Source organism: Schistocerca piceifrons, chromosome 6 (genome assembly GCF_021461385.2).
Source record: "Schistocerca piceifrons isolate TAMUIC-IGC-003096 chromosome 6, iqSchPice1.1, whole genome shotgun sequence".
Lineage (NCBI taxonomy): Eukaryota > Metazoa > Arthropoda > Insecta > Orthoptera > Acrididae > Schistocerca > Schistocerca piceifrons.
This window is the reverse complement of record NC_060143.1, coordinates 231752230-231778243: the sequence shown is the minus strand read 5'-3', so window position 1 is coordinate 231778243 and position 26014 is coordinate 231752230. Positions and strand designations below refer to the sequence as shown.

The following is a 26014-nucleotide window of genomic DNA, read 5'->3' as shown; positions in this document are numbered from 1 at the left end:
CAGATTTTTTCATCATTTAATGGACACAGTGAAGAGTGGGACACTTATCACTGACGATTGCAGTTTGCCAAATTTCTGGCATGGAAAGACAAAAGGCTAAGTTCTGACCAGGAAATCCTGCACTGTATCTAACACAGAAACTAGAGCCACTATCACATATGGCACAACATGAGTTGCCTAAAATATTTTCTTTATTACAAAAAACTCTTTAGATGAAGAAACATGTTATTGCAGCCACATTGAAATATTGGGAGTGATCTTATACTGAATGTATCACCCACCTACAGGGATTAAGAAGGAAGTGCAATTTTAAATGTTTGTGTGGGCGAATTAAGTACTCTAATCAGGAATGCTATAATGAGTCTTACCCCTGACTCAAAAGTGAAGAATCACGCACTCAGGAAATCAGACTAGCCTCTGATGGAAATAGTGAGAACTGCTCAAGCTTATGAAACTACACAGACCAGAGATTATTTTTTATGATGGAAGAAGATGTTGCACCGGCCAGCTCTCCAACACCAGTCATGTGGGAGGTCACATCACCTTTGGTATGACCCTCACCACTTTTGCAATCTGAATGACTCCATATACAAGCACACTAGTACCAAGGGGGCATGTCAGCAGCAGTGCCATTACTTGGCTGTAAACATTGCAAGAGGATTGTTTTAGCAGTTCCGCTGTAAGTATCTCCCTAGCTGTGGAAATGAATCAGGTGGGTGATAAAACTATGGATGTGTCAACATCTCAGAACACATCCCAGAAAATGTACATTGATATCTTCATAAGCAAACACTAGGTGAGATTACCCCTGGACTCCAGTGCTTCTGTGTCCCTGCTAGACTAACCCATTCACTTAACATTAGGGTCACTGTCTGTGCAGGCAGATGAGACAAATCTCTGGGCTGCATGTACCCTTGTTGGGGAAGTTTTCAGTTTTGCTCATACATAATCCGAAATGGAAAAGTACTGAACAGAAATGCGAAGAAAAAAAAATTTGTGGCATAACTTGACTAAAAGAAGGGAATGGTTGAAAGGACGCATTCTGAGACAAGAAATCATCAATTTGGTATTGGAGTGAAGATGATGTGATGATGAGTTGGGTTGAGGGGGCACTCAACATCACGGTCATCAGCGCCCTGACGAAAAGTGAACATGAAATCTCATGGGTGGGGACGAAGGCTGTCCCCACATGCAGAGCAGTATATAACGTACTAAAATCTGCCAACCTTGCCGACCAGTTTACGGATGAGGCTTGATATTTCATAAAATTTCACCACTCTGTTAACACTGGTATCGGTATCTGCAAGGATGGTGGGCAGATCTCCAGCGAGACCAAGGGCTGCCCTATTATCAGTATACAGGATACATATAGCCACAATATGCTAAACTGAAAGCAGCACGCCACAAACTTCACAGGAAGGTGGATCCTCCCCCCAGAGGAGGAAGCCATGTGTGAAAGGGCTATGCCTGATGCACAGTCTGGTAAGCAAAACCTCCTTCCAGCAGCAAGGCTGACACAAAGTTCGCCAAGCTTTTGTGGTTGGTTTGAGAGACCGCAGTTTGTTGTCCGACACCTGCAACCATTGTCTCCCACTGACACATGATGCATCTGCCAGAAAATGAGATAATGGCGTGCAACGGGATGGGACACTGAAGGACAGCACCATCCCAACATGCTTCCTTTGGCAGCTTTATCAGCCATGTCGTTACCCTGTATCCCAACATGGCCAGGTACCCAGCAAAAGATCACCTCCTTGCCACGGCATTGGAGCTGCTGTAATCAGTCATGGATGAGCTGAATCAGTGGGTCTACCAGATACATTTGGTGAAGCACTTGCAGTGCACTAAGAGAGTTGGAACAGACAAGAAAACTCGTATGGTGATGTCTGTGACTCGTATGGTGATGTCTGTGACCCCTCTCCAGTGCCATTAGAATGCCATATAGCTCCCCATCATAATTTGAAAATTGTTCTGGAAGACACACTTTAAAAACCCTATCAGGGAAAACCACAGAACAACCGAGAGCATTCCCCTGCTGGGATCCATCTGTATAAATAACGATAAAACTATGGTACATACTTAAAATAGACAAAAACAAAGTTGTAAAAACCATATCTGGAATACAATTTTTCGGGTACTGTGTCAAGCTTAAAATCACTTTGGGCCTCCAAAGACACCAAGGCAGCAGTGCGTTCCATCCCTGGGTGTGTATTTTCATACCCAAGAGATCCAGATCCTTGAGGTAGGCTGTAGCATGTATACCAAATGGCTGGGTCACTTGCGGCCGATTCCTGAACAGTCGTTCGAAGGCGGGTTGGATCACTGAAATAAATGCCAATGACTGGGGTGACGCTGAGATTTTCAGTGCCTGTCACGCCTAAAGGATATGTCGCCGAATCCAGAGTGGTGGTTCACCAGCCTCTGCACACGGACTCTGAACCGGGCTGGTCCGAAAGGCTCCAGTCAATATCCTAATGCCTGCATGGTGGACAGCATATAACATCCGGAGGTAGGAAGGATGGGCCAATCCATAGACCATGCTGCCATAGTCTAAGTGTGATCGAACAAATGCCCTATAAAACTGTAGGAGGCAAAACCTGTCAGCTCCCCATGTTTTTCCGTCAAGGCATTTCAAAATGTTCAACAATCGGAAGCCTTTTGTTCGTAGGTTTTTCAGGTGTGGGAGCCGTGTTAATTTCGAGTCAAATAAAAAACCCAAAAAGCGCACTGTCTCTTGAAAAAGTAAAATACGGTCCCCCATTGTAAGCTCTGGTTGGTTAAAACTCCAACGAGCACGATTAAAATTGACACACACAGTCTTCTCAGGTGAGAACCAAAAACCAGCTGTCTGGGCCCAGGTTTCCAGCCTCCTAATGGTCAGTTGTAGTTGCCTTATCGTCGTAAGATCAGAGGAAGGGTAGAAGATTGCAAAGTCATCCACAAACAAAGAGCATTTGACAGGGCTCCTGACTGCAGAAGAAATGCCATTGATAGCAATGGCAAACAATGGGACACTGAGGACACTGCCCTGGGGCACACCATTCACCTGAACATAGCAATCAGACATGGCATCACCAATGCGATAACGAAAATGCCTGTCCTCGAGAAAGGATTGGATCAGAAGTGGCAGGCATCCACGTAGTTCCCATCCATGAAGTTCGCGAAGGATGCTGTACCTACAAGTAGTGTCATATGCTTTTTCCAAGGTCAAAAAACACACAAACTGAATGCTTTCGGCATAAGAAGGACTCCTGTATCACCGTCTCCAGTAGAATTAAGTTGTCAAGAGTGGAACGGTAGCATCTGAAACCACACTGGGAGCGGCTCAGGTAACCTCGGGACTCGAGCAGCCAGACGAGGTGGCGGTTGACCATGCGTTCAAGAGTCTTACCCCTACAACTAGTAAGAGCGACACTCTGATAACTATTAGGGGCACTACGGGGTCCTTACCTCGTTTCCAGAATGGAATTAAGACTGCCTCCTTCCAAGCCGTGGGGTACTGTCCGTCAACCCAAATCTGATTGAAACAAGAGAGGAGCTGACCTTTCGCTTCACGGCACAGATGACGAAGCATGGTATAATGGATCTTATCAAGTCCTGGAGTAGTGTCTCTGGCTCCACATAAAGCTGATTCCAGTTACCACATGGAGAATGGAAGGTTGTAGGCTTCTTCATTATGTGAGAAAAAATTGAACTTCCTCATCTCTGCAGTCCGACGGAATACCTAAACAGCAGGAGTTTGTCTGGATGACTTAGTAACAGTACAAGTGTTCAGGGAAAACGTGAGCCATCTCTTCTGGCGTGTCCACCAAGACCCCATTATTTGACAAGGCCGTATGGGGATGTGGACTACCCTTGCCTGAAATCTATCTTATTGATTCCCAAACATGCACAGGGGAAGTGGACCGATTAATGGAAGTCGTCAATTCCCTCCAGGAAGTCCTGTTCCGTTCTTTGATAACTCGCCTTGTATGTGCTCTTGCAGACCTGAAGACATGAAGATTGTCTGAAATTGGACACCGTTGGAAGTTCTGAAGAGCTGTCCATCTGGCCCTGATTGCCAATCGACAGTTGTCATTCCGCCAAGTTACAGGCCTCCATCTAAGGTGGTTACTAGACCTGGGGATGGACTCTGCAGCAGCCCTTTGGATCTCATGAGTGATATGGGCCACAGCCACTTGTGCACAGTCCTTTTGTTCAAAAGTAGCCTGTCGACTCTACTGTAACCAATTTGCCCTTTGTATCATCCACCTGTGTGGTCTTCTGCTGGTCACTGTCCTAGGCGGCAGACGAATCCACACTGGGAAGTGGTCACGAGAATGTAAATCTGGAGCCACTTCCCACTGAACTGAATCAGCAATAGCTGAGGAACAAAAGCAAAGATCAATAGCTGAAAAAGACCATGTAGCTGTGGACAAGTGTCAGCTGACCCACGTTCAGAAGGCAGATACCCTCAGAATGGATGAGTCGCTCAATCAGCCGACACCTGGAGCAAGTAGTTGCCGAGCCCCACAGCACATTGTGGGCATTGAAGTCCCCCACAAGAAGGAATGGGCGTGGGAGTGCCTGGAAGAGGTCTGCCAGTGCGTCCGCATCCAAAGCGTCATGGAGGGGAGGGGAGGGGAGGGGGGGGGGGGCAGGTACAAAGAACACACTGTGATAGTAAACGGTGAGAGAACTTTCACAGCAATTGCCTGGACGGTCGTGGTAAGGGGGACAGGAGAGGAGTGGTATCTGTCATCAAGAAAAATAGCCACTGCACCTTTAGCCCTGCCTACAGTAGTGTTGTCTTTCCTGTATACATGGTAGCCCCATAATGTAGGTGTGGGTGTGTCTGTGGCTTTAAAATGCATTTCTTGTAAGCAGATGCAGAAAGGTTGAGCCTGGACCAGCAGCTGCAATTCTTCCAAATGTGAGTGATATCCATTCAAATTCCACTGCAACACAGAAGTCCCTATGGGAGCCAGTGGTTAGCAATGGTGGTTGTTTCCTTTCTCCCTCAGAGGCAGTGATTTATTGGGGAGGTCAGGGGGAACCTTAGTCGGTTTCAAATTCTCTAGTTCCTCTGATTGGAAGTCCATATCTTCAAGAGCATAGTCACCATCAGAAAGGGAGTGCACTCGTCAGTCCAAAGGCTTACCTACCGCTTTCTTGGACTTAGAACTACTTTTAGGAGGACGTTTTTCTTTACTGATAGGAGGAGGAGGGTGCCTAGGTTGCTGGGATGGCTTATATGGCTTCTGAAGAGTTGGGGAGTGGTATGTGGCTTAGGTGGTAAGTCTACTGCTGATGGCTTTCAAGAGACATCAGTTGCAAGTGGAGCGTTTCCCTCACAGGTACAGCGACAAGTGCATGTGCTCGTACTTGAATCTGTGGTCTGAGTTTGTGTGGAGGCATCACACTTAGCTATTGGTGTTTTAAGGGCTGATGCAAAAGAAGTTGCAAAAACCGGTGGTTGCATGGCTTTGTGAGCCTTTTTAGCTTCACCATAGGGTATGCATCTCTGTACTTTCAACTCTTGAATTTTCCTTTCCTCGTTTTAAACCCCACACTTTCTGCTCCATGCTGGGTGATCCCCAGAGCAGTTAACACATTTCGGAGGAAGTGTACAAGAAGTCAAGAAGTCCCTGACTCGTGAGCAGAGCCTCCACAATTACCACATGAATTTTCCTTTCCTCGTTTTAAACCCCACACTTTCTGCTCCATGCTGGGTGATCCCCAGAGCAGTTAACACATTTCGGAGGAAGTGTACAAGAAGTCAAGAAGTCCCTGACTCGTGAGCAGAGCCTCCACAATTACCACATGAAGTTACATCCCATAGTGGTATGGGCAAATCTTTGACATTTATAGCATCGCATAGGGTTAGGAACAAAGGGGCGAACCTTAAGGCGGATATAGCCGGCAAGGATATGTTCAGGTAATTCAGGAGTACTAGACGTTAGAATAAACGTTGCCGATTTTTCCAATTTGCCATTGACTCTCCTCATATAATTCTGCACCGCTGTGATGCCCACATTCTCCCAATCTTCACGCAACTCCATGGGGTCCATCTCCATTATATTGGAGCAGGTAACCACACCCTTACTATAGTTACGCATGTTATGCAATTCAGCCTTGATTGGGTAGTCACCTAAGGCCTTACGTCCCAGAAGCTTAGATATTTGTGTGGAATTAGCAGTTTCAACCAAAAGCGTTCCATTACGTAGTCATTTGACACTTTTCAGAGACTCAGCAATACCTTCCAATGCCTTGTTAATATAGAAAGGGTATATCTTCTCAAAGCTTCCCCCATTTTGCTTGATTACAATGAAAGTGTTATGGCACACTAATGCCCTGTTTCTAATGCTCGGAGATTTCTTTTCAGGAGGACTGACCAACCGAGCTCTCTTTGAGGAGTCCCGTCAGGAGTAGTAGTTTCATGAGACAGTTCCATAAGGATCCCATGAGACGCTAGGGAAACAACCATCCACCCAGACGGAGCCCTGCATGCCTGAGCAAGCCTGATTCAACTGGGGTGCGGCACGTGCCCCAGAGGTTGCTAGCTAAAGACTGTTTCACCTCAACAGCCATTCACCTCCTCAGCACGTAGCACACCTTGAGGCTGAGGGTTTTTTATAGAGGTGAGTACCTTTCTCGCAGTCCAGGTGGTTAAACCAAGACCCCTGTTCTCCGAAACACACAACATTCCACCGCTGCGCCGCATGGTGGTCGTTGAAGTATGACCAGAGCTTACGGTGACAGAGGACTGGTGGCGCTTACCAGTCCCCAGCTCAGGAACCCTGGGGTCGCCTTTGAGTGAAGAGTGAATGAGAGTATGTTTGTGTCTGGGGGAGGGGAGGAGGGGGGGGGGAGGGAAAACACTGAAAATTGTAGAGGCATATTAAGGCCTGAATATACAGAGCAGGTTCCAATGGATGTCGTTGCAATAGTTATTCACAGATGAAGAGGCTTGCACAGGGCAGAACATTGTGGAGAGCTTCAGTTTTCAGACTGAAGAGCACAACAACAACAACAACAACAACAACGTAGCCAAGTTACTCTCGCAGTACAATTTCTTGTGGTAACTGACCCAAAACTGGACAACATTTTTGGGATTGGCCCTTTCCAAGCTTTTAGATTTATTTCATGAAACAGTAAATGTCACACAATCTGAAGGAACTTAGGCCACCCTAAAGACTCTCCGCAATAGATATGCTCAAATCATCTCACCTAAGTTATGTAAGGTGACTGATGTTGAAGCTCACGTTACTCTTAAGATGACAATTTCTTCGAGCTTCCTTAGAGCTCGCTTGGTGTCCTTTTCTCTATAAGATACTTTCAAAACAGAACTGGACAGACTCACTATGATGTGTTAATGCCTAATCCCCATAATTAATGTGCCACTCCAGTGGTGATAGTACATAAACCCATCACTTTCAGACTTAGTGGTAATGTTAAAGTAACAATAAATGCACACTCATAAGTGGAAATTTATACACACTTGACCCTGGATAAACTCTTTGTAAAATGAGGTCACACCGCCTTATTCAGTAAAACTGACCTTACAGATGCATACAGTATTTTAAATTTCCTGGGATGTAGCATCACAAGCTAATCTAATGCTCAGTACACCACATGGCTTTTAGCACTGTAATCAGTATTCTTTCAGAATCTCTTCACTCTGCCATATTCCACTGTTTCATGGATTAATTGCAAGATATTCCAACTGTGATGCACACCTTGGCAATATCTTGTTTAGAGGTACAACTCCACAGGACTACCTTGAGCACGTGTTCACATCCTATGGGGATAGGCGAAGGGGGGGGGGGGAGGTGTTGTGGGGGAGGACATGTAGTGGTGCTACCCAATGACCCTATGGAAACCTAGTACCTTTATGTCATACGTGCTGGACTGTGGTCGGGAAATTTTATGATACCAGAAATAAATTAAAATTTTAAACAATAATGGCCAATCACATTAATGAAACAAGACATGCTTTTGACAGAGATAATGATCTAATAACATTTCATAAAATAAACAAAACTACAAACTGAATTCTATAAAGAACTTTAATTTCTTATTCATAACAGAAAGCATAGGCAGAACATATTCAATGACAAAGCTGAGACAGTGGTGACGAACTTTTTTTAACCCTTTCAGGCAATTGTGTACATTAACCTTTACTGTGTCTTCACTACAACAGAAGCGTTTTTTCGCAATTAAAACCTGAGATACACATTTGTGAATGTTCAACCCCTTCATCATGTGCGAATGCTGCAAACTGTTGGGTATCACTATAGAAATATCAGCAAGTCATTGGAGCAGTGTGCAGCAGCACATGACCACCACAACACATGGATGCGGTTGGTTCATTATATTCCACTCTATAAATGAATACTGTTATTGTTATTTTGTATGCTAATTATTGAATGATCACTTTAATATTTATTAGAATAGAGAATTTTTCATAATTAGTTATTTTAGTCACAAAATGAAGCCATGTGTACAAAGCATGTTTTGAAAACGGGTACATATTTCTGTATAAACCTTGCATCTACGATCATTTTACAAAATCATCTAAGGACATTACCAGATAAAGAAAAATTTTCCTTCCTCTAGAAAAAATTCAGGTTTGAAAAGGTGGAGAGTATGCCCAAGTATACTAAATGATACACTGTAACTTTTACTACCATTCATTTTAGAGTGGCCTAAATCATGAAAACAATTCCCAAATTACCAAATCATTACACTAACAAATAAATGTGCTGAAATTTAGGTTTATAAGTACTTTTTTACTTGTTTATGATAATGATATTCTTTGTCAAACAGACTGTAAAGATTTAAACGATATATTTGTAGCACATCATGGAATCAAAATGTAAACTGGTAATTAATGTTCTGTGATGGACATGGTGCTGTATTTCTGCATCTGTTCTATCTGTTCTATCTCCATATACTTCTGTGCCATCTTCACATCTGTTACGTATTCTGTTCTTCCAAAAGATATATTTAGGTCTGCTTTTGAAGCTGTCTCTTTTAGGAGATTTATCTGCACTGTTGCATCTACTACAGATTCAACAAAGATTGCAAGATTATCTACAAAAACCAGACAATCAAAACTCACCCAATTGTGATTCTTCTAATTCCTTCTCCTTCTGTTCTTTTCCTCCATTACCTGATTACCACTTCTAGCACACAACTGAACAGCAGTGGGGACAGTCACATCCCTGCCTTTCACACAAGTTTCGACCTAAAAAGCCACGGAGGTTTTGCCTAAAAATTTTGCCTTTTGCATTTGTTAGTGTGTCTTTCATGATTGCCAATGATTTGTTGTAAGCTCCAAGCTCTTTTAAGGTGTTAGATAATGTTTTCCTGTCAATTCAATCATATGCTTTTTTTAAGTCTACAAATGTTATATAAATGCTTTTAAATCTCATTCTTCTATACCTGATTATGAATTTCAGATTTAAAATTTGTTCCACACAGGATCGTCCTTTTCTAAACCCTCCTTGGTACTCTCCTAATTGCCGATCCAGGCTGTTTTTGTAATGATTTTGAAAGAATTTTGTAAGTCATTGGAAGGAGGGATATTGTTCTATAGTTGTTGGGTTCAGTTTTACCTCCTTTTTTTGTGGATTGGGTGATCAATGTTATTTTCTAGTCTTCTCAAATAGCTTCTGTTTTCCACATTTTTGAAAGACTCCATGTAGCTTCTTGACCATTCCTGCATCTGCCATTTTCCACATTTCAGCAGTTTATGAATATTCCTTGTGGGCCTTGTCTTCCTCCAGGTCTTTAAAGATATTTGGGTTTCATCCATGCTGGGTGGTTCTGAGTTTGTGCGAGTGCATCCCAGATTCTGTTCTGGAAAGCTTGCTCTTGGTTCCTCGCAATTTGCCATTGCATTGAAATAGCTTGCTAATATTTCGCAGTTTTCTTTGTTATTTGGGGCTAATTTTTCAAATTCATTCTTGAAGCAAATGGTAGGTGGTTGGTACGTCTGGAGGCTTTGTTTAAAAGTTCTATAGAAGTTCCTAGTACTGTTTTTTTGGGTGCCTTCTTCAATTAGTGGTAGCTGGTTTCTTTCAAACTTACAGCTATCACTAACTGAAGAAAACTTTCAGAAGAACAATATTAGGAATGTCTGTAAAGTAACTTTATTACTTTTTACAATTTGTAAGTTTAGTGGCATACTACATTAACAAGTGCTGAAGAATGATAGTGGAGAGTGCCTTGAGCTTCAGCAAAACTTAGGATTTGAAACTCATGGAAAAGTATCTTGAAAGAGCTCCACATAAAAAGAAAACTTGAAAATCCTCAATCCCTTTACAAAGGAAATTCCAAATTGATCACACTGTTTCCATAAAAAATATGACTGAAATCCTAAACATCCGAATGTGAAGATCAGTTTTTGATCTGAATCATTATTTTATACAAAAAGTGATGTTCCAGCCCAACAAATCTAGACACAAAATCAAGTGCTTTCCAAGGTTGGGTGCTGAACGTCTTGACACCAATATTCTCTTACACAACACATTTGAGAAAGATCCACAAGATTGCAGATGGTCAAACACAACTGACATTAAAGTTACACGTGGCCGAATCAAACTCTGAATCAGAGGAACAGACACAGAACTACTGAAAAAAGGGGAGTATTTTCTACAGAGAAAGAAAATAAACTCCTAAACCATGCACAGAGAAAAATGAGTTAAAACAAAACCAGATTCAGAGAAATAGAAGAAGACTTCCTCCAAAACAATACTAGAAATTTTGACAAGGCCTTTAAGGAGAACTTATCTTATTACCAACCACCAACACTGCGTCTTCTTCAAGCAACCGGAATATTAAAGTTGAATACTAAAGAGAATTGAATGATACTAGCAGATTACTTCCAACACCTACTCAACTGTTACCGCTGGAAGAAAAAGTGCACTTCAAAAAAACTTGCACCACAGGCACTGCTGATTCATCAACATTCTGACCTGTGAAAAGTGTATTGCGTACATCTTACAGATCAAAATGAACGTTACTTAACTCTGTCAATTGTAGCTAAACTGGAAGAAGGGACTGACAAGCAAACATCACCAACTCAACCTCATATTTTAAGTAAACAAAGCACACATCCAAGACATAAGCCATAGCAGCTCATGTGTGAAAATTTGAGCCACAATTCTGAAAGTCTGCAGTTATGACCTCCTGAATGTACAGCTTTTAAACTTCGCGTGCAGTGTCTGTCTGTCCCTTGTTCCGGCCCTCTGCGGGCACCTAATGTCCGGCAATGGAGTACTGTACAATAGAGTGAGTAAGAGGTTCGTAATAATAATGTCGCTGAACAAACAAGTGGTAGTGTTTTGTACATTGTATCGCAGTGCATGGTTTCTAGCCTGTAGTTGGTGCCAAAATCTCTTTGCTTTGAAAACTTTTATGTTCTGATTCACAAATGCAGTTCATATTAATGAAATGTACGAGAGTGGTGTTAAAAAAAATAGCGTAACACTATTCGATTATTAACATCACTGTTGTGTGTTATTTTCTTTGAATTGAAAACTAACATTGTTAAAGTCAACTACTCTCACACGAGCTGCACTATTCTTCAATGTGACTGGCTTGATTAAATTGTAAATAAATTAACTCTATTTCATAATAATTCTTCAGTTGCTTATGTATGTTTATTCACTTTGATTTTCAGGCAACGCTGAGTGTGTACTTGCGCGAGGTAGACATATTATGTATGCCATTCATGTAAAATAAGGGCTCTCATCCAAGATTCCAAAACATGTTCAGCTGAAGTGACTCCCTTCTTCTTCCTCCCCTTCTCTTGCCATCAACATACTGCGAACAGAACAGGAGGCTCTGGTTGTCACTCCGCTGTAAAATACTTTGCACTCATGTTTACAAGCTATACATTCAGAAGATCAAAACTGTGTTCTGTCACAACAGTGTCTCAAATTTTCCTGCGGGGCGTATTGCTGGGGCTGACATCTTGAAAGTTTGCTTTGTTCTCCTTAAAATATGAGGTTGAGTTAGTGATGTTTCCTTGTCACACTTGTTACGCCATTGACATTTGAGTATCATGGAACCTGTATGAGGTCAGATCAGGGAATATGTTGCAAAGAACAACAAAGTACAATTTACTCAGAAATTTAATGCACAGTGTGAAGAAATAGTGCGCGGTCTTACAATGTAGTAATAAAATCTGAAATGAGGCCACAAAAAGAAAGCAAGTGTGGAAAAACACAGTTCAATTATGTGTCTTGCTCCACACAGTGCTTTTTTATTTTTCACACACTGTATGCATTCTCTAAGCATAATGCAATGCACTTATAAGGCAAATATAGTCAGGACATACTAACCCTTTTGAATTTATCGAGTTCAGTCTCATCAACATAAAATGTAGTGATATTAACATCTGTCATTTTTGGTAAAAGGAGTGTTGACACACATCCTTGCAAGCCTTCAACTTCCTCTGTACGATCCATGTTAGTAGATGTCCCAACAATACCATCTGCCTCCAGCAATATGCTACATGATTCTGGATGTACCATTTTTTGTACATACTGACATACTAAAAAGAAGAAATTAAATTAGCCAATTTTAATTTAGAAAGAAAGTGGAATACTGTATTATAAAACTTACTGGCAAAATACTGAGAGCATACAAAAATAACAGTAAAACACACCCTATTACTTGCACCATACTGACTTAGTCAGTCATCTTAGATTAAGTGTGAACCAAAAGAACAATCATCAAATCTTTATATGGTGTGTGTGTGTGTGTGTGTGTGTGTGTGTGTGTGTGTGTGTGTGTCAGCTGGAGGTAGATAAAAGGAAAGAGATGGGTTACAGGGATGGAAAGTAAGAGGGTGAGGGGAGGAACAGTTGTACATGCAAATTGTGCTACAGCACTCTGTAAATATTGCACTTCAATTATGCTCTTTCTTGTCGAATTCTGGCTGCACACTGTACTAAAATAATGCAATTTCTCTTTGAATGTGTGCTCGTATGCAAATAAAATGAACAAAACCATGTTTGTAGTGCTCTCTGTCTGACATAATGATGCTCAGCCACACTAAGATCAACTCAGACAAGGAACACAGCTGTCTGTTTTCGACTGTGGGTGCTCTGATGTGACGTCATCCTTCCGGCACTATAAGTTCTAATTTGCTCACAGTACTAAATCAGTATTCATCTTTGAAACTGCTTTTAATGTATTGTGCAAGTGTACTGTATGAGAGATTTTTGATGAGTAGCTGCCATAATGGCTCCATGAGCAAGTGGGAGGCCACTGACTGGCAACTCGTGAACTCAGATTTGATCCCACGCTCCCTCTCCCCCGCCCCCCCCCCCCCCTCCTCGTTATGTTAATCCATTAATTATAAAATTTAGATATATTTAAGCAGTTCAATTTACATACAGACAGGTCAGACACCTTTTTAACATTTCAACATGCACCTGAGAAAGACTACAAAGCCGAAGTCATGATTGTGTACAATAAATGAATAATTAATGGTCAAATGGCAGAAATTTCTTTAAAATATTCAATTTAGTTATGATTACTACTTTTGTAACTCAAAAGGTTATAGATGGTCATTAAAAAAGTGAGTATATGATTAAAGTTAGTATGAAAGTCTCTCCCACCCCCCCCCCCCCCCCCCCCCACCCATAGAGACAATAAAGCAATGGATTTTTAAAAAGAAGGTGGCATTTTCCACGTTTGTTGTATTAATTTTATTTGTTTATGACTAGTTTCAGCCTCCAGGTCCATTCTCAACTGATTTTGTGGTTCTGCAATAGAAAAATATGCCTTGCCTATTCAAATGTCAGTGTCTTGAATTTAATGTTTTCTATTTGTTTTAGTTCACAAATGCTGTCTTGGTTTGACAGCCTGACAATTACAAATGAATAGACAACACAAATTTACAGACGCTGACATTTCAATATGTAATGCGTAGTTTTCAATTGCAGAACCACATCAAGTGAGAATGGCCTGCAAAACTGAAACTAATGAGCAAATAAAATTACTACAGCAAAATGGAAAAAGTCATCATCTTTTAGTATGAAAGTGTTTTCTGTATGCAATTTGCTAATGAAGCCCTTCTCCAGTAGATCTTTGGAGGCAAAAGCGAGATTTAAAGAGTTAGGTAGATGGTCTCCAAATGCAAATTGATCAACAGGACGCTATGGAATGATGCTCACTGATTGTTTGAAACTCTGTGAGGCAAAGCAAGTAGATGCCACTTTCAAGTTTATTTTGCCTGAGTCCCACAGTGAAAGGTAAAATGCTCTCTAAAGATTTACATGAGGGATTTTTGACCAGATATTCTCATAACAGCATGGTAGCCAATTAGTTAAAGACACAGACTCTGAATTTGGCTACATAGATTTGATTCCCACTGGTTCCATCAACCTTTTTTAATTTTATTCCTCACTATGTTAAACAATTAATTATAAAATTTAAATATATCTGAACAGTTCAATTTATATACATAAAATTAATCTATTCAATTTAGTTATGATTAATACCCTTGTACATCAGAATGCTATAGGCTGCCACATTGTAGAACATTGGTAAAATTCTGCACGAGCCATCACTGCTAATAACTACCACAATAATTTAGTGACAGTGAAGTGTATTACTCATAACAGGATACCATAAGACCTATAATGTTTTTAAGTAATTGCCAGCTTCCAGCTTCCACAAGCCAGGTGACTTAAACTGTTTCTATCAGACTTAAGCAAAAGTAACGAATCAAATTCTTCCAAAATATCTGAGTTAGAGTCGTTCTACATCAATATATAAGCCAAACTTAAGAGGAAGTGTTTGGATGGGGTGAGGCATGCAGATGACGCGAGTTACGGTGTAGCCTTTGAAGCAGTATATTGTCTTCTGCTTGGACTCTAAAGAAAAAATGACTGACACTCCACAGATTGCACAGCTCTGTCTGGATTCAAGTTTATGTGATGGATTAATTTTATTTTTACATTGAGGTTTTTCTTCTTGTACAGCATCAGGTTTCAATCTTTAATTGAGTGGACTGGAAACTCACAACACGATGTAGTATATTATCTTATGAATATCAGTACAATCTTTATCAGTACCTTACAATGATTTAAAATTGTACTGATGTGTGATTTCCTCTTGGTTCCAGCCATTATTTTTCACCTTTCATGTCTTCCCATTCTTTATACTATGTTCCCATTAATCACACTCAACTCCTTAAACAACATTCTAAAGTTTATTGTTAGTACACAACAGATGTTGCCCCCACTGAAGTCTAAGGACTAGAATGAATTCTGCAGCAACATCTTCAACGGTGTGCACTTTCCGTCCAATATGTGTCTTCCCATGTTGATGTGGAATCTGGTATACGATGGCCTTCTGCAAACCGAGATCACCTTTGATGTTTCTCAATAATACTAGTGTTTTATTTGGAAATCAAAAGACAGGTTTTACTTTGTGCTTCTTCAGTATGCATCCGATTTTTGTCGATAGTGTACCAGTGTACGGTATAAAGGCAGTGTACGGTATAAAGGCAGTAGCCACCTCTTCTTTCACAACTACTTCTGTCTCCACAGATTGTACTGTTGTGGTAGGGTGGAGAGCGCACCTAATCTGCCATTCTGGGTACCTGCATATTTGTATTGGAGTATTTCCAAGAGGAAGCCCTGATTTCATCCAAATGGAAACCCACGTGTTTTTTCCATTAGGTAGATGATATGTTTGCCATCTGGCCCTGCAGAAAGGACAAGCTCCTCGATTTCCTTTCACATTTGAACTCCATACATCTCAACATGAAATTCGCTATGGAAACCAAAGCAGAAGGAAGATTACCATTACTGGATGTCATGGTCACAAGAAGAACTGATGGCACCCTGGGCCACAGTATGTATCAGAAGAAAACACCCACTAACCTGTATTTGCATGCAGACACTGCCACCAGACTTTGGAGAGGAATGGGGCACTAAAACCACTAGTACACAAGGCAAACACCATTTCAGATCCAGAGAGTTTGGAACACCTGAGAACTGTATTCAGAAAAAATGGGTACCCAGTATGGTAGATCAGATGCATTCTCTGCCCCGCCACAACAGTACAACCTGTGGAGATGGAAGACGTCGTGGAGGAAGAGGCAGTCATTGCCTTTATGCTGTACAATGGTATACGATCGGGAAAAATCAGACGCATATTGAAGAAGCACCGAGTAAAAATTGTTTTTTCCCACCCAATAGAACACTAGCATTATAGGGAAGCATCCAAGATGATCTCGGTTAGAAGGAAAACGTATACCAGATTCCATGACAGTGTGGGTAGGTATATATTGGACAGATATCACACACCATCGAAGATCGTTGCCAAGAACACCCGACGCACACTCGACTGATGTATGCCAATGAGTCAGGGAATACGAATATACCAGGATCTTCGCACAGACTTGCAAATACTGAGACAGTGTCGTTTAGAGAGGCAGTAGAAATTTGCAGCAAGGATGATTTCATCAGACGAGATTGAAGCTATAATATTAACAAGACTTGGGAACCAGCACCGAGTTTAATTAAGAAGATTCTCAGCAAGCAAAGTGATCTGGCGATGAGGGCAGACAGCAAACTTATATCAATGCTATCACAGATGCTGACACTAGTGTCTCTGCGACTGCTGAAGCAGGCATGGATCACAGATGGAATGGCTCGGAGGGGATATTAGAAGGCTGCGTGCCCTCAGGAGCTCAGTTTGTCAGCACACCTGATGATGACATGTCTGATCAACGAAATATTAAGCCTGTTTGACACTATGAACTGGCAGTGCAACCTTGGACTATTCGATCAAACAAAAAATTATTTATGTAACTTTATTTATTTTTAGGTGACAGTTAAACCTTGGAGTTCTGCTTGTAGATATGAGAGACCACGTGTGCTGCACTGTCTTTTTATTTCCATGCTCTACCATGGGGTGACACCATGTGACCCTGATCAGGCCAGTCTATGAAAAGAGCAACTATCCATACTGAGTTGGTGGGAATGTATGGCAACAATGCACAATCATAAGACACAGTGGTTATGTGATGCTGAGAATCTGAACAGGAATAGAGGACTGGTTGCCTGAAGACCAGTGTATCACAATTGAAATGGTAGTGAAAAAATTGAAAATATCTCACATTTTGCACAACATTTTGAACATGACTAAGATTGCCACCTGCAGGGAACTGTGACTGCTGAACTGAGGCAGCAGTGGAAATGTGGCACCTATGTGAGGCCAAGCCAAATGACTCCTTCAGCTGCCTAATCACAACCGATGAATGAGGTGTATCACTTTGGCTTTGTGCCAAAGGAGCAGTAGAAACCTATTTATCCTCCACTCCTAAAATGGGTGAAGACCGAACCATCATCAAGCAGCATAATGCTGAGTGCGTTTTGATTTGCCATGGTGTGAAGGTAATAGATTATGCTTGTAAGGGCCCTACTACACAGGTGTATATTACCAAAGTTGCCTAATTATGTTATTGGAAGCTGTTCAAGGGCATTGCTTTTGGTCCATGACACAAGGCACACATGCTGCTTCATGTGCTATCAAATTTTGCCTCATCATCTGTGTTCTCCTGACATGAATCCCAATGACTTTTTACTCTTTCACAGATAAAGAAATCATTGCATGGCAAACATTTCCCAAATGACAACAAGGTGATTTTCGAGGTGGTATGTCTCCTCAACAGGCAAAATGCAGACTTCTATGGCCAAGGTCTTCATCAAGTCATCCATCACTGGGAAAAATATCAGTATTATGAAAGGGATAGTTGCTACTCCTCACCATAAAGCGGAGATGCTGGGTTGCACATAGGCACAACGAAAAGACTGTCTGACAAAGCTTTTGGCCAAATAGGTCTTCATGAGAGTAGACGATATACTCCCCCCCTCCCCCCACCCACAAAAAAAATGTCTCTGGCTGCCAAAGCCAAACAGTGAGCAGCAGCACACGATGGGAGAAGCAAACTGGGTGGTGGGAATAAGGAAGAGGCTAGGGCAGGGAGGGAGAGGGATTGCAGGGTAGATGTTGGGAACGGTAAAGTGCTGCTTGTGGGAGCATACAGAGATGAGGTGTGGAGAGGGTATAGTAGCTAGGGGCAGTCAGGAGGTTAGATGGAGGGCTGGCGGGGGAGGGGGGGGGGGATAGTAAAAAGAGAGAAGTAAAAAGACAGTGGGTGTGCTGGTGTAATAGAGGGCTGAGAAGTGCTGGAATGGGAACAGGGAAGGGAACAGGTGAGTACAGGACGACGACTAATGAGGGTTGAGGCCAAGAGGGTTACAGGAATGTAGGATATATTGTAGGGAGAGTTCCCACCTGCACAATTCAGAAAAGCTTGTGTAGGTGGGTACAATCCAGATGACACAGGCTCTGAAGAAGTCAGCGAAATGAAGAATATAGTGTTGGGTAGCGTGCTCAGCAACTGGATGGTCCAGGTGTTCCTTGGCCACAGTTTGTCAGTAGCCATTCATGCAGACTGACAGCTTGTTGTTTGTCTTGCCCATGTAGAAAGCAGGACAGTGGCTGCAGCTGAGGTTGTAGATCACACGACTGGTTTCACAAACAGCCCTGCCTTTGAAGGGATAGGGGATGCTTGTGACTGGACTACAATAAGTGGTGGTAGGATGTCTTGCATCTAGGTCTATTGCAGGGATATGAGGATATCTTTGTCCATCCTTACATAACCTGTGTCCCAAGACTCACAGCCCTATAATAGACCTCAATGGGAGACCTGTGCCATACATCCTCTCACCACCACCTACTCCAGTCCAGCCACTAGCATCATCTATCCCATCAAAGACAAGACTACTCGTTAAACAAGTCATGTGATCTACAATCTAAGCTGCAACCATTGTGCTGCATTCCACATGGGCATGGCAACCAACAGGCTGTCTGTCCCCATGAATGGGCACCAACAAACTGAGGCCTATAAATAGCTGGACCACTCAGTTGCTGAGCACGCTGCCAAAGCTCTTCATTTCATTGACAGCTTCAGAGCCTGTGCCAACTGGATCCACCCCACCAACACCAGCTTTTCTGAATTGCGCATGTGGGAACTCTGCCTACACTATATCGTACATTCTTGCAATCCTCCTGGCCTCAACCTTTGTTAGTCATTGCCTTTGACCCACTGTAATGGGACATCCTCCTCTAGGACTACTTTTACTCAACAGTAGTTGTCAATACCAGTATTATTTTTTTTAATTTTGGACAGGTCAATATTATCTCAGCTGATTTTCTGAAAACTTTCATATAATTTTATACACAATATGTTATATTTCAAGCTAAAATTTATGAAAAGGAATTACTTTATTTTGGACATTATAGTCAATAAGTACTAGTTCTGAATGTACAGTTAAAATTATTCTTTTTAGAAACACTTGAAATTACAAATTATTTGGCATACATAAAATTTCTATTATTAATTACGCAATCTAGTACAGCTTATTATGTTTATTCTTGGATTCATTTATGAAGTAATAATTGAAACTAGTAGAAATTCATTTGTCAAGAAAACTTGTAAAACCTTTGGAATATTGTTATTTCCACTGAGTGAGACAGTAGTAAGCATGCCTCTGATGTGATCAGATGTATTTTTGTATTTTGTGTGAACAGTGTAATTTCAGCTTTGTTAATGTAAAAAGTCAAAAGACTGTATGATATACTAAAATGTGCCAAAATATATTAATGTAACAACAAAAATTCTGCAACAACAATCTTAAAATTTATTTATTGAATATAATAGAGGGAAACATTCCACGTAGATTAAAATTTATTTAGATCAATTCAACCATGAGGACCTAAAATGTGAGAAATTCAGCTTCAAGAATCAGATCCCTATACAAAAAGAACTGGAGCCAACTCTATGCAAAAAGATAAGTAAACTAGAAAGTTTATTGTAATCTTCGCTCCTCTCAAATCTTCATAGAAGACTAATGTGGACAATAGCTGTATGTAGGAAAGAGGGGGGAGATTACACCACCTATAGTCTGTCGGTAAACTGAAGAGCGAGCGAGCGAGTCCCCACTCTGCCAACCCAGCTACGTCACAAGGCGCTTCTACAGGCTGTCTCACAACGTAGTACTGGCCCTGCCCCGGCGCGCGATTTAAATCTGTGGCGACGCCGTGTACAGATACGTCTCGGCTGCGTTCATTTTTAGACAAATGCATTAAGACCAGAAGGGATAGAAAAAACGATAGCTTCTTCCGAAACACAACATTATGGAGTAAATAATATTAAGATAAGAACGGAAGTCAGGATTACACTACAGACATAGAACCGAATGCCTGTTCATGTGAATGTATTGTATGATCCTCTATTGCTATTCGTAAAACGAACGCCATATAATGCACTCAATCTGCAGAATTTAAGGCTTGTTCTAACTTTGTGTTTCTACTAAAAGGTGGAAGTTTTCTTTGAAAGACTTGCAACACGAAGAGTGTTTAAAAAGTAAGCAGAAATTTATAGTTTTGTGTGTCCGATTTGCACTACTTTTTTGTTACTATCTTCATGAACATGTCTCGAAAGTATGTGTACAATGTTATACATATTGGGTATTTACTCTGTTGTCATTTGTCAGAAAGGTTACATGTGTTTTGGTAGCATCAAGGATTATTTGTTTTGTATAAAAACAGATTAGAGAATGTGTATTAAATTTTGTTATAGGAATGGAATAAAGTGTATGAAATTTTTATAAATGTTAAAAATTGCTTTTGGTAAGCCTGATATGGGTGAACCAAGGGCATAGAAGTGGTATAAACATTTCAAAGCATGGATGAGATTAAAAATGCACAGTTAAGAGATCTATAAACTATCTCGAAGAAACAGTTCCTAAAGAATCAGGGAATAGGAAAAAGCACTGACACAAGTGTATAGTATGCAACGGGGAATATTTTGAAGAGGATAACGTTGCTGTAGATTAACAAATAAAGTTCTTACCAAAAAATAAAAATTAATTTGTGAACGCACCTCGTATGTCAAGCTGTTTGCTTATAAGTCCAGAATCGATGTACATGTTTCGAAGAAAATTTCAGCAGTGTTTAGAATATCTATTGCGCACATATTTCTAGTAATATGTCTCAGAATCAGGTGAATAATGACCGAGATAGAGATTTAGTGTTCCATAAGTATCAATGGTTTCGTGTGATTTTGAAACTGACTATAACGATCGGTTTCCTCCCAAGATTATTAGTTTTCGTTTGTGGCGATTCCATTAAGCCATGCGGCTTGTTTTCGCGTTCGTTCCTTATGCATCCTATTGGACGAGGCTGACTTTTGCATAAATTTGAGCCCTTTGATTGGGGCTGTTAATATTAGCCAACAGCCCTTTTTGTGTCGCCTCTTTAATACACGCTGTAATAACATTAGAGACGATCGAAAGCTCGTTTACTCCGCAAATACCTCCTCTTCCTCGTATTCTGCACATTTTCTTGCAATGCTAGACGATTATCCATCACTTCCGGATATCGAAGTACATCAGCAAGTATACAAAGTTAACTGACTGACACTAGCAACTAAGGTCCCACCAACAGAAATGACGTATATCACTGCACGCCGATCTACACCGCTAGGCAGGTAACGGGCAACAGATTTTGGGTGCCCCTGTAGGCCGGTGGCAGCGTTCTTCCGGGAAAGGCCACTTCCCCCACCAAAAGCGCTGCTCGCTCTTGAGTTTACAGACAGACTATATCCCCTCCCCTGTTCCCATTCCAGCACTTCTCAACCCTCTATTCCACCAACGAACTCAATGTCTTTTTATTTCTCTCCTTTTCTGCTGCCCTCCATCTAACCTTCTGACTGCACCTAGCACCCTCCCCTCTCCCCACCTTGTCCCTGTATACTCCCACAAGCAGCATTTTGCCATTCCCAACCTCTACCCTGCTATCCCTCCCCCTCCCCTGCTCCAGCCTCCTCCTTATCCCCACCACCCAGTTTGTCTCTTCCTTCAAGTACTGCTACTCGCAGTCTTGTCTTGTCTTGTCAGCCAGCCAGCTGGTGTGTGTGTGTGTGTGTGTGTGTGTGTGTGTGTGTGTGTGTGTGTGTGTGTTTATTCTGATGAAGGCCTGTTAGACCGAAAGTTTTGTTTGACAATCTTTTCATTGTGTCTATCTGCATCTAAGCATCTCCACTATATAGTGAATAGCAATTCTCTTTTCCATAATACTGTCATTATTTCATCCTGGTTTTTCCATTGTTTGATTGGGAAAAATGTGTTACATTGCAGGGTGCGTACGTAGATATGGAATGAACTAACACCACTACCTAGTTTCACAGCTTTTTTTTTTTTTCGTGGTGATAATTAAAACTTTATAGCTAGCCCACATGCATATTGATGTCTAGACACCCACTACAGACTATGTTGACAATTACGACTGTTTTGTAGCGTATGATACTTGGATGATGGCATATGGTACTTGGACTGACTTTGCTCAGTTCATAGACAACCTGTGAATAATAAGCATATTAGTTGCAAGACAGTGTTTCTCTCAATTTACAGTGATTCAGTAACTTTTGGACTTCTGTTTCCTGCAGCAAAGAGTGTTGTCCATACTGGTGTCTAGCTCATTAAATTCAGTTTAAGTAGCAACAACAATGGTGGCAATGATGACTTCTGTGTCAGGCACAGTAGTTACAATTCACTATGGATCTGATGCAACTATAGGTCCATAAGCAACAAGAGGAACATCACCACCAGTAGCTGGTATTCTACAGAAACGACATACAGCTCTTATTGTCTCAATGCTCCATAGCACCTCCATCAGGACTTTCCCCATATAATGAAACTGCCGATGACTAGGACTTTTTTTCTTTTTGCAGCACCTTCAGTCAACTTTTAAAATGAACTCTCCTGAACTGCACAATTTATTTTTAATTTCCTTTGTCACCTTGGGCCATGCTCTGTTTGTTATGTAATCTTAATCCTACAGTCTTATTCATTTCCATTTCCTTTTCAGATGTACGTAATATGCTCTCTGCACATTGTGGAAACAGAAGCTTTTAGTTCTCAACTTGGAAGGGACGAATTTGAACTCCACTGGCAAAATTCTGGATGCTGTTAATGCTGTGTCATCCAAACAAGACACAGCCAGGCCAAAAGCACCACAGGTGCTAAGATGCAAGCTGGTGTTAGTGCCATAGAGATTTACAACTTGTGCGAGTTCCACCAGCACCATGGATGGTGCTGAAGATGAAGATATTGTCTTCACCTCGGCCAACTGCTGGCCAAGTACAATCCGCCAGTGACCAGAAGACAATGGACAGAAGCCTACTCGGAAGATAGAAGAGCAGCTCTCACCCACTCAGTTATAGATCATCATCCAGGGCTGATTTAGACAGGGAACATCGTTTGGTGAACTCTTAGAAGTGGACAGACGGTTGTTGCAAATTGCATTTGCTATGTACTGTGAAGTGTACCTATGATTAGTTGCACTTAGCCATTGAGGGCCTTTTTTGTGTTATATTACATGCAGTGTTGCAGACTATCATTCAACAACTCACAAAGACAAGTAAACCTTTTTAACTGATTTAAGTGACTTTGTTACTAATTTGTTGGAGTGTTGTAGAACTTTCATTCTCGTATCCTGTTACCTGACCCTGGGCCATATCTGTGCAATAAAGGAAAAAAGAAATTGTCTTAGTGGTGTACTGCACCAGAAGGCATTTCACGAACTCACAAACTTGGCCTCCACTGATGATGAGGGGTTACAAAAGTTAAGTGACATTTTCTGAGTATTTTGATATAAGGGACCCATAGTCTCTGGTGGCTCATTACAGAGTAATAATGTAACTATGATTTATTTAGTTTGTTACACCAATTACATATGTCTTTCCCTCTCCTTCCCTCTTTCTTGACAAAGCAACCATGGGTTGCGAAAGCTTGAAATTTGTGTGTGTGTTTTTTATTGTTTTTATTGTCTCTATCAACATACCAATGCTTTCGTTTGGTAAGTTACAGCTTTATATATATATATATATATATATATATATATATATATATATATATATATATATATATATATATATATACGGGTATACACTCGCACACACACACACACATCCATCCACACATATATAGACACAAGCAGACATATTTAAAGACCTGGATGTGTGTGTGTGTGTGTGTGTGTGTGTGTGTGTGTGTGTGTGTGTGTGCGAGTGTATACCCGTCCTTTTTTCCCCCTAAGGTAAGTCTTTCCGCTCCCGGGATTGGAATGACTCCTTACCCTCTCCCTTAAAACCCACATCCTTTCGTCTTTCCCTCTCCTTCCCTCTTTCCTGATGAGGCAACTGTTTGTTGCGAAAGCTTGAATTTTGTGTGTATGTTTGTGTTTGTTTGTGTGTCTATCGACCTGCCAGCGCTTTCGTTCGGTAAGTAACCTCATCTTTGTTTTTATATATAATTTTTCCCACGTGGAATGTTTCCTTCCATTATATATATATATATATAAAAAAAACAAAGATGAGGTGACTTACTGAACGAAAGCGCTGGCAGGTTGATAGACACACAAACAAACACAAACATACACACAAAATTCAAGCTTTCACAACAAACTGTTGCCTCATCAGGAAAGAGGGAAGGAGGGGGGAAGACGAAAGGAAGTGGGTTTTAAAAAAAAAAAAACAATGATTCTGTAACTTACCAAACGAAAGCATTGGTACATTGATAGAGAGAATAACACACACACACACACACACACACACACACACATACATACACACACACACACACACACACACACACACACAAATTTGTGTGTGTGTGTGTTTGTGTGTGTGTGTGTGTGTGTGTGTTATTGTCTCTATCAACGTACCAACACTTTCGTTTGGTAAGTTGCAGAATCTTTGTTTTTAGATATATTTTTCCCATGTGGAATGTTTTCCTCTATTACATACGTGTGCTGTGGTCAGCCAGTGACTTATTAGCCATTAAAAAGAATGTTTTCAATACAATTCCATTCCCAATCTCTTCAGAAACTCATGTTATACATACAGCACAATCACTGAAAAGTCATTTGTGATAGAAAATGAACTATTTGCATATAAATCTTCATTTCATTATAAACGTAGCAAAAGAAGAAATCCACTTTTTGAAACACACAAATTCTATTCCCCTTATTCCCCAATGTTACCACCTACAAATTACACACATTATAAGAATCATCATTACTAATGATACTGTTAAACCATATCTAGATATGTGCTTCATCAGTAAACATCACAAGATATTTCACAAAAGCATCATCTTAGACCTGAGAAAAAGAACAGCAAGGAAAGTAAGGAGCAATGTTCAAGTGTGTGTGTGTGTGTGTGTGTGTGTGTGTGTGTGTGTGTGTGTGTGTGTGTGTACACATTTCAGTAATATATTTGTATAAGGCTTACTTACCACAATGAGTGTTACCACATGCTACTCTTTTTGTAGAATAAGGGCAACTAGCAATGCCTTTTCCACATTCAATATGGGGTTCCACACCACGTCCACACATAAATGACAGGCACACCTGTGATGCACAGAACGTTTCCCTTCGGAATGCAACATTGACCAGATTAAGTAAAGTGCTAGATGTAGTCTTCCTCCAAAATGACCAGTCAATATTTTCACGTTTTAATTTCTCATGTTCTGCAGCTTCCTTCCACGCCCTTGAAAAAAATGGGAGAAAGGTCCAGTGATTGCTGGATGTTTAACGTGTTCCAACACTATATTTAGACACTACAAGCACACCATTTCCTGCCAAATTCATGCGAAATACATGCATATCTGCTAGAATATTCTCCTTCCTCTCATAATAAGTTAACTACTTGGGGGGAGGGGGGGTGAGGGGGGGGGGGGTGGGGGGTGGGGAAATAAAATAAAAAGTCATGCATTACGCCAAATTTTCAACATAAACACTGATGAAAAGAAGGCTGTTGTAGATTAAACTTACATAAATTTATCACAACAATTGTTTTACTGTCTTAAGAAACTGATCTGTCCAATTTGTGTGTGTGTGTGTGTGTGTGTGTGTGTGTGTGTGTGTGTGT

The 26014-nt window shown here is 41.0% G+C and overlaps 1 protein-coding gene across 3 annotated transcripts in view; it reads right to left on the bottom strand.

Annotated features, from left to right (window-relative positions):
* The window catches only part of LOC124802971 (F-box only protein 22-like), a 219274-nt gene that overhangs the window by 87603 nt on the left and 105657 nt on the right, over positions 1 to 26014 (bottom strand). For all 3 annotated transcript variants that reach the window (XM_047264064.1, XM_047264062.1, XM_047264063.1), the window contains exons 5-6: positions 25380 to 25633; positions 12333 to 12544 (exon numbers count right to left, since the gene is read on the bottom strand). In XM_047264064.1, coding sequence (XP_047120020.1) covers positions 12333 to 12544; positions 25380 to 25633 — 466 coding nt within the window. The remainder of the gene's footprint in view (positions 1 to 12332; positions 12545 to 25379; positions 25634 to 26014) is intronic.